Genomic DNA, 16,924 nt, shown 5'->3' with positions numbered 1-16,924 from the left:
ATTTATTTTTCCACATAGCATGATATGATTTCTATAACTGTTCAACCTAGATTTGAATAATAAATCTAAGTATCAACTTGGTTAATTAACTAGGTTAAAAAATTTGTTTTAAAGGGGTCTAAACAAACAAACACAACTAACTCGATCAAGCATATTATATAAATAATAATAAATAAATTGTATGTGCTATACAAATTCATAGGTTTAGAAATTTCGTCTTCATTTGATTCAAAAACTAATCCAGGAGTTCTCCACAAATATGAGGAATTATAATTTACAATGAGTTCCAAAACATCATACATTATACAATGAGTTTCAAAAATATGAGAAAAATTTTTATTGGACAATTGAAATAGTTCACATATCCAATTAGATCCATATTTTTAACAATTTTTCTGAATATCCTAGTGACTAGGTCTAGAATTATGGGTTGACATGTGGTAAGTCTCATAAAAACTAGTTATTATGCCAATGTACCCCTTTCGCGGGGTCTAAAGCATAGTTAGATTGCATATATAACTTTTCATAAATTATCCGGTCTCATTTTGTCTCATACTAAAAAAAAAAAAAAAATCATATACACTTAAATCATAATTTAGAAAAATATTTCAATCATGGTTCTCTTCACAAAATATACATTTATAAAATCAAATCAAATCAACTACATTTATATTATTTCAAAAAGAAACTAATTCTTTTCTTCAAATAAAAACAACAAAAATAACTAATTAAATAATTTGTTTAAAGAAAATACAAAATAATATTTAATAAATAAAATATTGTATTTTAAGTAAAATATAACTAGTCGAGAAAAATGTTACTTACATCCATCAATGTCTACTCAAAAACTCTTGCAACTTCTAAAGAACACTTAAAATAACCTAAAAGTCTTCATGGTCAATTCAATTACTAAAAAAGATGTTCCAAAAATTACTTTAATAAGTTATCTTAGAGTCTAATTACATTTTTTTCCCCTGAAGTGCTTCCCTCAATGATTTCAAAATTATTCAAACACCCTCTCTTTGGGAGTCCTTTGACAAGTCTTCTCTATAGAGTTATCTAACTTAGGATCTGTTTGGATACCACTTATTTCTAAAAACTGAAAACTTATTGCTAAAAACACTATAGCAAAATAATTTTTAAATGTGTGAATAGTACTGTGGAACCCAGTTTTAAAGTTGATTTTGTCAGATTTCGTACTTGCGGGTCCCATGAACACAAGATCCAAGGAAAAAAATGCAGACGCCCAAAACGCCACTCCTGCTACTATCCAAACTCACACTTAGAGGCAGTTAATGGGTCAAAGGATTCCTAGAGTTTTGTTTTGTTTTGTTTATTTTATTTTTAAAATTTTTAAATAGAGTGTGTGTATATATATATATATATATATATATATATTACTAAATCCCCCCATGCCACAATTACATAATTCACTTTTTTTTTTAAACTTTTTTTTCTTGGGGTCCAAAATATCTTTAACATAGATAATTATTTTGTAACTTAGAATATTTTTTACAGATAAAAAATATTTAACATAGATTAATTACTCATCCCTTTAACCTAAAAGTATTTTTAAAACACAAATCTCAACATTTTTCTCACTAGTTGTCATTGATATTTTAGCAAAATCTTATCCAACATATATGGACTATAGTCAAATTGTGTTCTGTCATTTACTCATTTTGCATCTAAGCCCATGTTGTGAGTGTGAGAGACCACGACATGTATGTATGCTAGAATATCTGGAGGGACACTACCATAACTCGTAGTGGCAAGTGGCATGCGTTACGCAATTGGCAAATAGAAATAGAGACGAGGCCACATAATTTAGCCAACCAAAATAGAACCAATAAACAAAATCGATAATTTGACTTTTATTCTCTTCTATTTTCTATTTCTATATAGCCGGTGCGTTTGAATGCGGCCAATGAAGACGCTCTCTACTTTACTAAAGTCGAAAGGAAAGTTCTCCCTAAATCACTCAGTCATAGCAGCCATCAACCCTCTCTCTCTCCCACACATGTATAAATATCCCCATAAATTTCTATTACAAACAGACTTAGCCTAGCTCTCTCTCAGAGTCCTAGAAAGACAAGAGAGCAGGACTAATTCAAGATTTGTTGGAGAGGAAAAGAATTATAAAACAAAAAAACAGTGAGAGTCACAAGAATTTCATATTGCCACCAACCAAATACTGTTCTTTTTTCCCTATCTCTTTGTTTCTGAAAATACAAAGCTTCAAGAAAACCCAACAAAGTAAGCATTATTTTTCTTTCATTTCATTTCATTTCCCCACTTCTTTTTAGTTGATGGGAAATTTCAGTGAATTTATAAAAAGAACAGAAGCTTTAATGGTTTATGTAGCATTTACTCTTGAAATGGCGTGAAAGGTTGAAAACTCCCCTCAACTTAATTATATGCAGTTGTACGTCTTAGGTTCGATCAGTTGAGGTGTCATGTTCCCCTGACTTTTCTAACACTTCACATTCAGCTCAACTATTACTGAATATAACGTACATGCATTTCATTTCATTTTCTTATCTTTCACATCTTTTTCTCAACAACCAAACACAGATATAACTTTTTTTTTTAACTCTTTCAGTGTGTCCTCTCTAGCTTTTAGCTTCCATTCTATAATTAACAATCTGGGCATGTTCTTGTTTCTGTAAATTTTCATTAGAAGAAGAAGAAGAAGAAGAAGATGGAAGGAATAGATAAAGCAAGAGGCTCGCAAAGGCGGGCAAGCCGTAGCTTTAGCAGAAACGTAAGCAGGAGCATGAGCAGGCAAAGTTGGAGCATGGAAGATGTATTTTCAGCTAGTAGGCACTCTCGCCGAAACAGTCATGTTGACGAAGATGAGGAAGCTCTAAAATGGGCTGCCATTGAGAAATTACCCACCTATGATCGTCTAAGAACAAGTATTATCAACTCTTACATGGAGAATGAGCATCCACATGCTAAAAAAATGCACAAAGAAGTGGATGTAAGAAAGCTGGATTTGGATGAGAGGCAAGAATTCATTGACAGGATTTTTAAGGTTGCAGAGGAAGATAATGAGAGGTTCTTGAAGAAGTTTAGAAATAGAATCGATAAGTAAGTTCTTTATTGCTTTATCTAAGTTGTTGAAGAAGTTTAGAAATAAAATGAAGCACACAAAGAAGAGAACAATGATTTTAATGGGTTTTTCTAAGATTTTTTTTTTTTAATCAAAGATTAATTATTTCTAAACAAGTATTTTCTGAACAAGGGAGAGAATGAGCTGTAATTTTTTTTTTTTTCTTTTGTACTATAATAATTATATGAATATATTTTTCACACATAAATGACACTCCTGGTCCATTATCTACACGCCTAATTATATATGCAAATAAATGACCATAAAAGAGATAAGTTCAAAATAGGTAGGAAATAATAAATCACTAACTTTTAACATTAAACACCAAACTAATTTTGCTTGGAATTTAAGATTGTGTAAGAAAATGTCATTTACTTTGTGAGGGTCAGTAAGCATGCCATGCAAGTAAATGATCCTGATTAATCACTTTCATTCTTCAACTATTCTGTGTGTAATTGTTATCTCATATTTTTCTTCCTAACAGGATAGTTGCTTGTCTTTGTCATATGCTACGACAAACAAATTATACTTAGAAGTTAATCAAAGTTGACAATGGTTCTTCCTGTTCCCTTTCTTCGTACTAGTAAAATAAAATATTATTTCTGTGATTTTGCTTGAATTTGTGGTTAAATTGGCTTGAGCTACTTTAACACTTTAAAAATCATTTAATTTCCGTTAAAAATCTAAAGTAGTTAAAGCAATATTTGGCAGGATATGTTAAAATATTTCCTTTTATATCGTCTGGACCTGCATGTCAAAGTTTGTTGTATGAACCTAACCGAGTCGACTCAACTGAGTCAACAACATTTAGGTGCAATTTTGTTATTGAAGTCTAATCAATTTGCTTTTATTATAATTTCAGGGTTGGTATCCGACTTCCTACTGTTGAAGTTCGGTTTGATCATTTAACGATTGAAGCTGATTGCTATGTTGGCACAAGAGCTCTTCCCACTCTTCCAAATGTTGCCAGAAACATTGCCGAATCCGCTCTTGGTTTGCTTGGGATTGGACTGACCAAGACAACAAAATTAACAATTCTTAAGGATGCCTCAGGAATTGTAAAACCTTCAAGGTATATAAATTAAAATTTGGGGTGTGACTAGTTATTATAAAATTCAAGAAAGAATGATAGCATTTGAGCTTAAAATCAACTTCAAGTTATATATGATTTCTAATGTGAAAATTGGACCATATTTAGAGACAATAATCTGTCGGCAGGTGGTATATATACAATGAACCTAGTAACTTATAGAAGTCATTCTTTCCTGGATGTAACTTTATTAGTACCCACATCATAGTTGATCAAACTGTTGCTAATTATACTAATCGTTTTTATGCACCCATTATTTGTTTTGTTATATAGGATGGCCCTTTTGTTAGGGCCCCCATCTTCTGGGAAGACAACCCTTTTGCTGGCATTGGCTGGAAAGTTGGACCCAAGCCTCAAGGTTAGCTCATCTCAATGGCTCCATTGTTTCTTCTAAGAAAAGACAAGGGTTAACTTTTTTATTAAAAAAAAGAAAGAAAAGAAAAAAGACAAGGGTAATTAGCTAATGATAAATTCATGGAACAGGTTAGAGGAGACATCACTTACAATGGCTACAAGCTGAATGAGTTTGTGCCTAAGAAGACATCCGCATACATTAGCCAAAATGATGTTCATGTTGGAGAAATGACTGTGAAAGAAACTCTAGATTTCTCAGCAAGGTGCCAAGGGGTTGGAACTCGATACGGTAATTTGCAGAAAACAAAAATTATGTTACTAATTTTACTTACCAGTAATCATTCATCATATCAACAGCTTGTAAAAAAATAATAATAATAATTTGTACCTTTAGCATTTTTCTATGTTAATTAATTCCTATATATATATATATATTTTTTTTTTTTTTTTTTTTCTAAATGATAACAATTTTTATTTATTTTGGTATAGAACTCTTAACTGAACTTGCCAGAAGAGAAAAGGATGCTGGAATACTTCCAGAGGCAGAAGTTGATCTTTTTATGAAGGTACATACTACAAATTTAGTCAATAATTAATATTCAACATTAATTTTTTCATACTTAATTTTCGATATTTTAGTTATCTCTCAAGTTAATAATTTGTTGTTGGTATTTATTGAAATTAGGCAACATCAATGGAAGGAGTTGAGAACAGTCTCATTACTGACTATACCCTTAAAGTAAGTTACAATTAATATAGCCACAAAATATGTTCTTCTATTTAAGGAAATTATGTCTTAAATCCTTATTTCTGATAGCTTCATCTCATTTAATTGTACGGCTATCAAGTCCCAGCCAAGCCACTTCTACTGTATTTTTTAATAATAATGATATTAGTTGCCAAGAAGGTTTTGCTTATGACTTTTTAGCAACTCAAATTCGAACAACTCACTAAAATTATAGTCACCATCTATATACAAATTTTCAACTCGTCAAAATTTTCTCCTCAACTACTCCGCTGACGACTGTCATTTGTTGGTGAATAATTGGGGCCCTTGCCTTGTTGGTTTTTTTGACACTTTCCCTGGTGACAACTTTCTATTTCTAAAAAAAAAATTGAATTTTTCCTAGTGACCTCAAGTACCCATTCACTTTATTCTCAAAAAAGAGAGTTCCCATTCACTTTTTAAACATGCCTATAATTGCCTAACTTTGTCCCTATTGAAATACCTCTAACATGTCACTTTTTTGTTCATTTTTAATTAAACAGATATTAGGGCTTGATATATGCAAGGACACCATTGTTGGAGATGAAATGCAACGAGGGATATCGGGTGGACAGAAAAAACGAGTAACAACAGGTCAATTAGAGAATTCAGCTTCATTTTCTTCTACCTATATTTTCTTAAATTGGACTTAATTATCATGTCTTAGAAAAATAAAAAGGATATATTGGTATAAGTGGGTATTAGGTACAAAAAGAATACAAATTTCTACACTTATAAAATTCAAAAGGTGGCTACGAACCATATTTTTCGAATTTCATAGGTTCAGGATTCAAGGAAATGTAGCCTATGAGTTCAAATGGGCCAAACTCATGAACTTCCACCTACCCCTCAATAGATTGAAAATGTATCATTTGTATTTGTCTACCCAAATAGCCACCAAAATATATTATCACTTTGTCTTCATGTTTCACATGGAATACCTGCAGCCAAAGATTAAATAACATTCTTTAGCATGGAGATAGGTCTTTAAAAAAAAAATTTGGAGGAATAGTCACTAACCCACCAACCCACCCTAACAAATATATGGAAGAAAAAAAAAGACTCTTAATCGTTGGGGTTTGGTGACCTATCAACCTAGCTTGTATATGACCACATTTTATATGCGAAAAAAAAATAAATAAATAAAGAAAGTAAGAAAGAAGAAAGACCCATACATCCATGTAAACCAATAAAATTTCAAATGTATAGTCAATGCATCCTGAACAAGAAATTTAACTATTAAAAAACAAAGTTCATCTTATGCAACATTCTTAAAGCGGTAATGGGACTAGCTTATCTTAACAAGTCCTCATTGATTCAAGTTGCAAATTCCAATTAGTTCAAAAAATTAAAATTTTTTGTTGTCAAATTAAAAATTTGAGAATTTAAGATTGAGTCATGTCTATACAAAAAAGAAATCCATAATCTTGTGACTTGATAGTAAAGATAGCATATCACATATTCAAATCCTATCTTACCTAGAAAAAAAAAGATTTTTTGGGTTGACATTTGCATCCAATTATTACTATTACTACCCCACACTTGAAAATATGGTCGCATGCATATGTAGGGATAGGTTTCCACTCAAGTAAAAGGTTGATTTGGACCTCAACAATACAATGTGGGTTATAATTGTTTTGGACCAATGTAAAAGCCCATCTAAGTATCAACTAGGCCTAAATTATGTTACTAATGTGTCACTCAAGTGGATCTATAATTGGTTGTTAATATGCCAAAAATTTGATCAAATACAGGAGAGATGATTGTTGGGCCAACAAAAACACTATTCATGGATGAGATATCAACTGGTCTGGATAGCTCCACAACATTCCAAATAGTGAAATGCTTGCAACAGATTGTACACCTTACTGAGGCCACCGTATTGATGTCCCTACTCCAGCCTGCTCCTGAGACATTTGATCTGTTTGATGATATCGTCCTACTATCAGAGGGCAAGATTGTCTACCAGGGCCCACGAGAGCACATACTTGAGTTCTTTGAAACATGTGGCTTCAAGTGTCCTGAGAGAAAGGGTACTGCTGATTTCTTGCAAGAGGTAAACTTATTGCTAGATCTTGTTACACACTCCTTACTATCAAGTCGGGTTTTGAAAACACGACTTTAGCCTATGTGTATGTACGTACTAAGTATGCTAAAGTGACCTTAATCAATTTATAGGTGCATAATCAGAACTGATTTGTTGTAACTCATATAGGTTACATCAAGGAAGGATCAAGAGCAATATTGGGCAGATGGAACAAGACCATACCGGTACACATCGGTATCTGAATTCGCTAGCCGGTTCAAGAGATTCCACGTGGGAATGCAGCTTGAAAATGAGTTGTCAGTACCTTATAACAAGGCCAATGGCCATCAGGCAGCTCTAGTCTTCAAGAAATATTTAGTCTCAAAAATGGATCTCTTAAAGGCATGCACTGACAAAGAGTGGCTATTGATTAAGAGGAACTCTTTTGTCTATGTGTTCAAGACTGTCCAAATTATTATTGTGGCAATCATAGCTTCCACAGTGTTTTTGAGGACCAAAATGAAAACTAGGAATGAAGAAGATGGGGCGGTATATATTGGTGCACTACTATTTTCCATGCTCATTAACATGTTCAATGGCTTTGCTGAGCTATCAATGACCATTGCAAGGCTTCCTGTATTTTACAAGCAGAGAGACCTCCTCTTTCACCCAGTTTGGACTTTCACACTACCAAGTGTGGTTCTCCGGATCCCAATGTCTGTTCTTGAGTCCGTTGTTTGGATGGTCATGACATACTACTCCATAGGATTTGCCCCTGAAGCTAGCAGGTAATTAAACCAATATTTCATTATCTTCTCGAGATAAACCAATATATGATTATCATGCACATTATTTATTTCCCAAAGGCTAATATGGTCTAATGTGGTTGAAGCATAATAAAAGTGAAGTCAGTGGTAGACTTAAGTGAAAATGATGTCGTTGCTTCAATTACAACTGACCATGTTAATCGTTGTGAAAAAATGTTTTGGAAATTTTGTCACAAGGGTAGTTAAGCATACTATAAAATTTATGACAAGTGAACATTCTATCTCAACCCCATGGACAGGTTCTTCAAGCAACTATTGTTGATATTTCTGATCCAACAAATGGCCGCTGGGATCTTTAGGCTCATCTCTGCAGTCTGCAGGACTATGATCATTGCCAACACTGGTGGAGCTCTCACTCTCCTACTTGTGTTCCTACTTGGAGGTTTTATCCTTCCTAGAGGTTAGTGTAAAATCAAAATTTTTAACATAAATTTCAAAGCTGTGAAAACCTTTCCTTGAATAAAAAGTTACATTACAGTTTGTTGAACTAATTCAAAATTGGTTTGATTATAACAGATGAAATTCCAAAATGGTGGATTTGGGGCTACTGGGTTTCACCTATGTCATACGGTTTCAATGCCATTGCTGTAAATGAAATGTTTGCTCCGAGGTGGATGAACAAAAATGTATGTTTTTACAAAATACATTTATACATATTTTAAGAAACATATTGAAACGAATTTCAAAATATAAGAACATGGTAAGAAAATTATGCTTTTGGCTCACTAAAGAATTCTAGTTTCTGATCAATACCTGATTCTACTGCAGGCTACAGACGGTGCAACCAAATTGGGTGTGGCAGTTCTTGAGAGCTTTAATGTTTTCCCTGACAGAAACTGGTACTGGATTGGCGCAGCAGCACTGCTTGGGTTCACAGTTCTATTTAACGTCCTATTCACCTTAGCACTTATGTACCTTAACCGTAAGAACAACATTCTGCTCAAGGGTGCAAATGAATTTGCAATTTCATTTTGTTTTCTTTTGAATGACAATTTTTATTTTTTCTCTTGTTGATACACTAGCAATGGAAAAGCCACAAGCAATATTATCCGAAGAAGCTGCAGATGAGATGGAAGGAGACAACACAAATACAAAGGAAGAGCCAAGACTCAGACGACCTGTGTCGAAGAGAGATTCTGCTTCTCGATCATTGTCTGCTTCTGATGGAAACAATACAAGTATGCAACAAAACAATATTGGCAATTTTAGTTTTTTTGAACAGTCAATCGTCAATGTGAATTACATTATGTTATTTGTTGCCTTACATGGACTTGAATTCCCTCAGGAGAAATGGCAATTAGGCGAATGAGCAGCCGATCTAATAGCAATGGAATAAACAGAAATGCTGATTCTACTCTTGAGGCAGCCAATGGCGTTGCTCCCAAGAGAGGAATGGTTCTCCCATTCACTCCTTTGGCAATGTCTTTCGACAGTGTGAATTATTATGTGGACATGCCTGCTGTAAGAGTCCACTGCCCATCTTCCATTATTTTTCTACCAAAAAGAGATTATATGTAATCATATATTATTCAAACATAAAATGGTGTCTCTAAATTAGGATTTTTATAAGTCTAGCTAAACTACCTCTATCACTAACTTTGTTGTTTCTGACAGGAAATGAAGGAACAAGGAGTAGCAGAAGACAGGCTCCAGTTGCTTCGAGGAGTAACAGGAGCATTTAGACCTGGGGTCTTGACAGCACTTATGGGAGTCAGTGGAGCCGGAAAGACAACATTGATGGATGTTTTAGCAGGAAGAAAGACAGGTGGTTACATTGAAGGGGATGTTAGGATCTCTGGATTCCCTAAGATTCAAGAAACCTTTGCAAGAATTTCTGGTTACTGTGAACAAACTGACATTCACTCACCTCAAGTCACTGTGAGGGAATCCTTGATTTACTCAGCTTTCCTTCGTCTCCCTAAAGAAGTCAGCAATGAAGAAAAGATGGTAAAAAATTATATAACTACTATAAATTGTCCTAAACCTTGTATGTGGCAACTTCTGGGACTAAAACAATTTCTTCTTGGGTTTAATCTTTTCAGATTTTCGTTGATGAAGTGATGGAATTGGTAGAGCTAAACAATCTCAGGGATGCTATAGTGGGGCTTCCAGGAATTACAGGGTTGTCAACAGAACAGCGGAAGAGGCTGACAATTGCAGTTGAGCTTGTTGCCAATCCTTCAATCATTTTTATGGATGAACCAACTTCAGGTCTTGATGCAAGGGCAGCAGCCATTGTCATGAGGACAGTGAGAAATACTGTAGATACTGGAAGAACGGTTGTGTGCACCATTCACCAGCCTAGCATTGATATCTTCGAAGCCTTTGATGAGCTACTATTAATGAAGAGAGGAGGACAAGTCATCTACTACGGACCTTTGGGTCGAAATTCTCACAAAATAGTAGAATATTTTGAGGTATTTTTTTCTTCTTGATATTGTCCTTCCTCCATAAGTTATAAATGTATAATGCGTTATCTGATTTGATACTCATTTTGCAGGCAATTCCTGGAGTGCCAAAAATCAAAGATAAGTACAACCCTGCAACATGGATGCTTGAAGTAAGTTCAATGGCTGCTGAAGTGAGGCTTGGAATGGACTTTGCTGAACACTACAAGTCATCATCCTTGCATCAGTAAGTCAAGATATTAGTCACAGAAATACAAGAGCAATAGTGATTACCAGTCTTGATCTAACATATGCATTTATGTGCAGGAGAAATAAGGCCTTGGTAAAAGAGTTAAGCACTCCTCCACCCGGAGCAAAGGACCTATATTTTGCCACAGAGTTCTCTCAGCCCACATGGGGGCAGTTCAAATCTTGCTTATGGAAGACATGGTGGACTTATTGGAGAAGTCCAGATTATAACCTTGTCAGATTCTTTTTCACCTTGGCTGCTGCCCTAATGGTTGGGACAATTTTCTGGAAAGTTGGAACTAAAAGGTACTCTCCTGTTTCCTTCTAATAGAATAATTTGAACCATTTCATTGGTTTTATGGGCAAACTAACTTTCATCATTCTGTTGACTAATTATTTTCATTGTCTTAAATGTTTTATGGTATAGGGAAAATGCAAGTGATCTTACTATGATCATTGGAGCAATGTATGCTGCTGTACTGTTTGTAGGAATTAATAATTGCTCGACAGTACAACCGATAGTAGCCATTGAAAGAACAGTGTTTTATCGAGAAAGAGCTGCTGGGATGTACTCTGCAATGCCTTATGCCCTTGCACAGGTTGGAAGGCGTTTAATATTATCATCCTATTCTCAATGAAAATTCATGTCTCTTGGTATTTTTGTGGTCTTAATTAGGGAATTTTATGCATTCTACCGTATTTTTTAAAGACCAAGTTTTATCAGATTTTTGAAGAAACCCAACTATTTGGGTTCATGAATTATGTTCATCCACAAAAGGTCCACTAGACTTTTACATAGTAGGTCACTTAAGCTCAGGTTTTGTATGGTACTTCACTATCAAAAGAGGGTTAATGTCATTTGGATCCTTGCAAATTACATTGGTTTATCTTTGATCTATAAGCATTTAAATTTTCTAGGAGACCTTATTTTTATAGGAAAGGGTGCTCAAATTTTTCCAACGACAATGAATTTTAAATTGATTGTTACCACTTGGCTCAATCATTTCTAAATAAGAAAATAACTTTAATTTTTGATATGCAGGTGATTTCTGAAATACCATATGTGCTTGTTCAAACTTCATATTATACACTTATTGTGTACGCCATGGTGGCCTTCGAATGGACAGTAGCAAAATTCTTCTGGTTCTTCTTTGTCTCCTTCTTCTCCTTCCTATACTTCACATATTATGGCATGATGACTGTTTCCATCACGCCAAACCACCAAGTAGCAGCCATTTTTGCAGCAGCATTTTATTCTCTCTTCAATCTTTTCTCAGGCTTCTTCATCCCAAGACCTGTAAGTACTATTTCTCCTTTCAAAAATAATTTTTTAGGAATAAGTTGAATCATTCTTATTTTTGACATATATTTCATTGATTTTTGAACTTTCAGAAAATTCCAAAATGGTGGGTTTGGTATTATTGGATTTGCCCAGTAGCATGGACTGTCTATGGATTGATTGTGTCACAATACGGGGATGTGGACGCCACCATTAGTGTACCTGGGATGAACAATAGAGTTCCTATCAAAGAGTATATTGAAAGCCATTTTGGGTATGATCCCAATTTCATGGGGCCAGTTGCTGGAGTTTTGGTTGGCTTTGCAGTCTTCTTTGCGTTCATGTTTGCCTATTGCATAAAGACTCTAAACTTCCAGAACAGATAGAAGAGAGCTGTAGAAGAAATTCTTGTTATAGCAGGTTCTACAAATCAAAATGATTCCTGCAATCTAGATTGAAAAATACTGATAGTTGTATAAGGCTTCAATTTATTTTTGTAGGAAACTTAAGTATGTCATCTTCTTCTTCTTCTTTATTATTATTATTATTTTTTTTTAAGAAGCATATATTCATTACTATAGAAAGATAATGATGAAAAGTTTAGTTAGAAATCTGAAAGCAGTATTGTAAATGTAAAGGTTATTGGAATTGTTATTTTGGAAGGAAGAAGTTATTAAAAGTTGCAATTACATCCTATTCAATTTGCATTGTTTTATCATTTTTTTTTTCCGACCTTGTCTTAGTCAGTAAGTATACAATAACAACTCTCTTTAAGTACCGCAAAAACACTAACATAAAAAGAGTTGGGTCTTTAGATGTTTCATTGATTTTATGAAATTTTGTGGGCTTTCATTTATATTTGGACTTGTGAAATCAAATGAAAGATTCAAATTGCAAAAATGGAGGTCAGAGTATTTCACTCCTACGAACTTTAATGCAAGAGGCGAACTAAGAGGTGGAGTTCAAGTTAGAAATTATGTTAGAACAATGTGTTCTCCCCTTTCTTGTACGATCTTCATAGGAGCAAACTTCAAAAAACAATAAAGAATTATGTTACGAAATTTCCTACTGTTCCATTATTTTTTCCTACCTATTTAAGCCCCATTTGCACAAATTTGTAACTTATAATTCTCATCTAAGAGTTAGAGATAACCTATAAATTCTAGTGCAAAACCCTCATTCATCTCACCTTCTCCCTCACTCATTGCCAAATCCTAGAAAGGAGATAATATTCATCACACATAAACCAACCTTCAGGGTTATTGTGCTGATTGGAGCCTAGGAAGCATTGGAGCCATCACAAAATAGTCAAGGAGACTTAAGATCAGAGGTAATGATTTTTTGTTTTCTAGTGTGGTTCTGTGGATCTATGACGTGAGCGGAGGAGATTTTATTATTTATTATTTATTTTTTGAGAATCTGGAGGGAGGAAAATCTAATCCAAGAAAGGTGAGTAAAATAATGCACCTTTCATCTATATTTTCCATTAAGACTTGTTTGGTAACGGTGTTTAAACAATGAAAATTGTTGATTAAACACAACACGTTTTTTCACATATTTTTCATCCATACGTATTTTCATAAAAAACTTAAATAATGTTATTAAAAATATCTTACCAATTAGGCCTAAGTGTCATATAAACTTGCCCATGCTTTGCTATTCCAATAAAATAATGTTTCTCCATAAAGTGCTTTTGGATAAAACTTTATAATGGTCGTCTAGATTTTTTTTTTTTTTTTTTATAATGCTAATTAGTTGATCACGTTTAGGTGATTTAGGATTGATTTTATCACAACTCTTGTCCGATATGTTATCACCAAATTGTTAAATGAAGATTTTTTTTTTTTTTAATCACATACATGAATTATAAATCATTGAAAAGATGATACGTGATTTGAGAAAAATATATATTCGTTTAAATTATTTTCTTTAACATTTATAAAGATCTCAAAATAAGAACACATAATATATATAAAAAAAAAAAAAAATTAAAGTATTATAAGAATGGATTAGTTAATAGATGCTCTAAGGGCATTGGTTTAAAAAATATTTTTAAAAATTATTGATAGGAAAAGAAAAAATCAACCAATTTTTTTGATTGTTTTTTTATATCACCCAAGAAAGTGGTATTAAAGCTTCCCTAAGTTTGTCAATTAACAAATACCCTAAGCACACGTAAATCAAATGCTTTTAAAAAAAAAGATAATGATGTAAGCCTTTTTTTTATCATTAAGTGATAGGCCAAGAATGTATTGACCATTTTGATAACTTAATCAATTAATTAGTCAAGTTAATTAATTAATTCAATTAACACGCAATAAGCGGGGTAGCACAAATAAATTACCAACTAAGTTAAAATGCAGCGGAAAATAAATTGATACGGTGATTTGTTTATGAATGGGGAAAACCTACACGGCAAAAACCTCACCGGGTGATTTTAAGATCACCACTTCCGAGAATTCACTATTATCACAACAAGGGGTTATAAGTAAAGAAATCCTAGTACCTTATACCAATTTATAGTTGAACCCTTACCCCAATACTCAATTAGACTTGTTCTATAGTGACAATCTCTCCTTCTAATGCACGACTCCCAGTACATGACTAACCAATTCGATACGCAGATCCCAATACACAGTTTACTCATCAACTTGAGAAATATGTTGGCTATTGTAAGGTTGAATTTATTCAATCATGTGTTGGTTTTATTCCGTGCCAAATTTACATGTAATTTAGCAATTAGATACCTTGTATTTAGGTGGAAATTATGTAAGGGTAGTGTGTGAGAGAGTGTGAAGAAAGCTCAAGATGTGTGCACTCAAAAAGAGCCTCGCGACTGGATCTCATGACTGGCTAGTCGCCAAAGGTGGCAAATGTGTAAAGCATACAGGGGAGGTAAATGATCACGACAGCTGGAGCACTACAGGACAAAACTTCCAGTCTGGTTAGGCAATTAGCTCGCGATTCAAACTCGCGACTCGTTCCAGTCGTGAGGTCGAGTCGCCAGAATGCCCTGTTCGATGAAAATTGACCTTTCGCATTCCTCATACATCCTACTATAAATAACTTTATACCCACAAAATATAGAGAGCCTCTAGAGAGAATTTTGAGAGAGAAACCCTAGAGAAAAACAAGATTAACTCATCCACAATTTTCATCTTTTGATTCTCCAAATTCCTCGACTCTCACCCTCTCCATTGACATATCCTTGAGAGGTACATTTAGCCAAATCCTTATCTCACCATACCCATATCAGTGAGAAGGTATTTTGGTACTTGGGAAGCAGTTCAGAAGGGACTAATTCATTTTAGTTGATGCAAGGCGATTGCGGGATTCGGTAAGCTAGAGAAGACAAGGTTCAGCGTAACTCTGTTGGAGCAAGAAGCTTGGAGGGCTTAGGTGCACTGGGTAGATTAGGCTTGGAGGGTCTTCTGCTATTCATGTATCCCAACTTCCTTCTCTAGTGGATTATTGACCGCTTGGAAAGCAGCGGAGAAGTTTTTCGCTGAGTACTTCGGTTTCCTCTTCGATAACATATCGCCGTGTTATCTTTGTGTTTGCATCTTTCTTCCCTTTCTCTTTACCTTTTAATTACTATTGTGATGGTGATTAATTATGGTTTAGAGTGTGTTACCAATTTGGTTATAGCTTGTATTTCATTTTCCGCACATATTTTGTTTGATTATAAGCTTGTGTTGGTAATTTTAGAGTTGGGGGGTCTAAACGTTCATTGGTGTTTTATACACTAATTGAACTTTCAATTGGTATCAGTGCAGGTGCACTTGCTGTGGTTTAATTACTTAAGTGTGATCCTAGACCCCTTTTGAGACGGATTGATCTCAATCGCTCAATACTCCACCATATTTTGATGGGAGCAACTATGCATTTTGGAAAGTCTGTATGAGGGTATTCCTATATTCCATTGATGAAAGTGTTTGGGATGCTATAGATATAGGAGGGACTAGGCCGGAGGCTGCCAAATCCACATGGAATAAGGCAGCGCAGCTAATGCTAATAGCAAGGCTCTAAATGCTATTTTCTATGGTGTTTCTCCAGATGAGTTTCACAAGATTTCTCACGTTACAATTGCCAAGGAGGTGTGGCAAATTTTAGATATGACTTATGAGGGAACCAAAAAGGTGAAGGACACCAAACTGCAAATGCTCACCACACGCTTCGAAGAGTTGAAGATGAGCGAAGATGAGTCATTCGACTCATTTTATGGGAAGCTCAATGAGGTGGTAATTGGAAAATTTAACTTGGGGGAAAACATGGAGGACTCCAAGATTGTAAGAAAAATTCTACGATCATTACTAGAAAGCTTCCATGCAAAGGTTACTGCCATTGAAGAGAGCAAGGACCTTGATGAGATCAAAGTTCAAGAACTTATTGGCTATCTTCAAACCTATGAGCTATCTCTACCATCACAAAGGAAAAGCAAATCTCTTGCTCTAAAGACAATCAATGAGAGAGAGGAAGCTCAAGACTTATCGGATAAGGATGAGGTCGAAAAAGATGTGGCGTATCTTGTTAAGAACTTCCAAAAGTTCTTAAAGTTCAAAACGAATGGAAAGTTTGTTGAGAAAGGAAAATTCCCAAATTCCTAGAAGTAGAAAAAGGATTTCAAGAAGAAAGATGGGAAGGATTCTCAATCTTCTCAAGGGATCACGTGCTATGAATGCAATGGTCATAGACATCTCAAGAAGGAGTGTCCTAACTATTTGAGAGGGAAGGGTAAAGTGAATGCCACTACTTTCATTGACATAGACTCCTCTAATTCAGTCTCAAAAGAAAGCTGTGATGGAGAGGGAAATTACTCTGCATTCATGGC

General features: G+C 34.4%; 1 protein-coding gene across 3 annotated transcripts; it reads left to right on the top strand.

Moving 5' to 3' along the window:
- Positions 1-1,922: 1,922 nt before the first annotated feature.
- On the top strand, positions 1,923-12,779 carry LOC115992141 (ABC transporter G family member 29-like). 3 transcript variants are annotated; one of them, XM_031116215.1, is made up of 22 exons: positions 1,923-2,256; positions 2,684-3,093; positions 3,978-4,187; positions 4,479-4,563; positions 4,689-4,848; positions 5,049-5,125; positions 5,245-5,298; positions 5,829-5,919; positions 7,080-7,381; positions 7,541-8,139; positions 8,418-8,578; positions 8,695-8,804; positions 8,947-9,100; positions 9,201-9,356; positions 9,464-9,639; positions 9,793-10,125; positions 10,221-10,595; positions 10,679-10,812; positions 10,893-11,120; positions 11,242-11,413; positions 11,857-12,111; positions 12,207-12,779. In XM_031116215.1, exons 2-22 carry the CDS (start codon positions 2,702-2,704, stop codon positions 12,477-12,479), a joined length of 4,497 nt encoding a protein of 1,498 aa, XP_030972075.1. In that variant the 5' UTR covers positions 1,923-2,256; positions 2,684-2,701; the 3' UTR covers positions 12,480-12,779. The 3 variants fall into 3 exon arrangements, with proteins under 3 accessions (XP_030972075.1, XP_030972077.1, XP_030972076.1); XM_031116217.1 differs by having other exon boundaries at positions 2,687-3,093; positions 12,207-12,631; XM_031116216.1 differs by having other exon boundaries at positions 2,681-3,093; positions 12,207-12,631.
- The last annotated feature ends 4,145 nt before the right edge of the window (positions 12,780-16,924 follow it).

The sequence above is a fragment of the Quercus lobata genome, chromosome 5 (assembly GCF_001633185.2).
Source record: "Quercus lobata isolate SW786 chromosome 5, ValleyOak3.0 Primary Assembly, whole genome shotgun sequence".
Classification (NCBI taxonomy): domain Eukaryota; kingdom Viridiplantae; phylum Streptophyta; class Magnoliopsida; order Fagales; family Fagaceae; genus Quercus; species Quercus lobata.
This window is presented reverse-complemented; position numbering and strand designations above follow the sequence as displayed.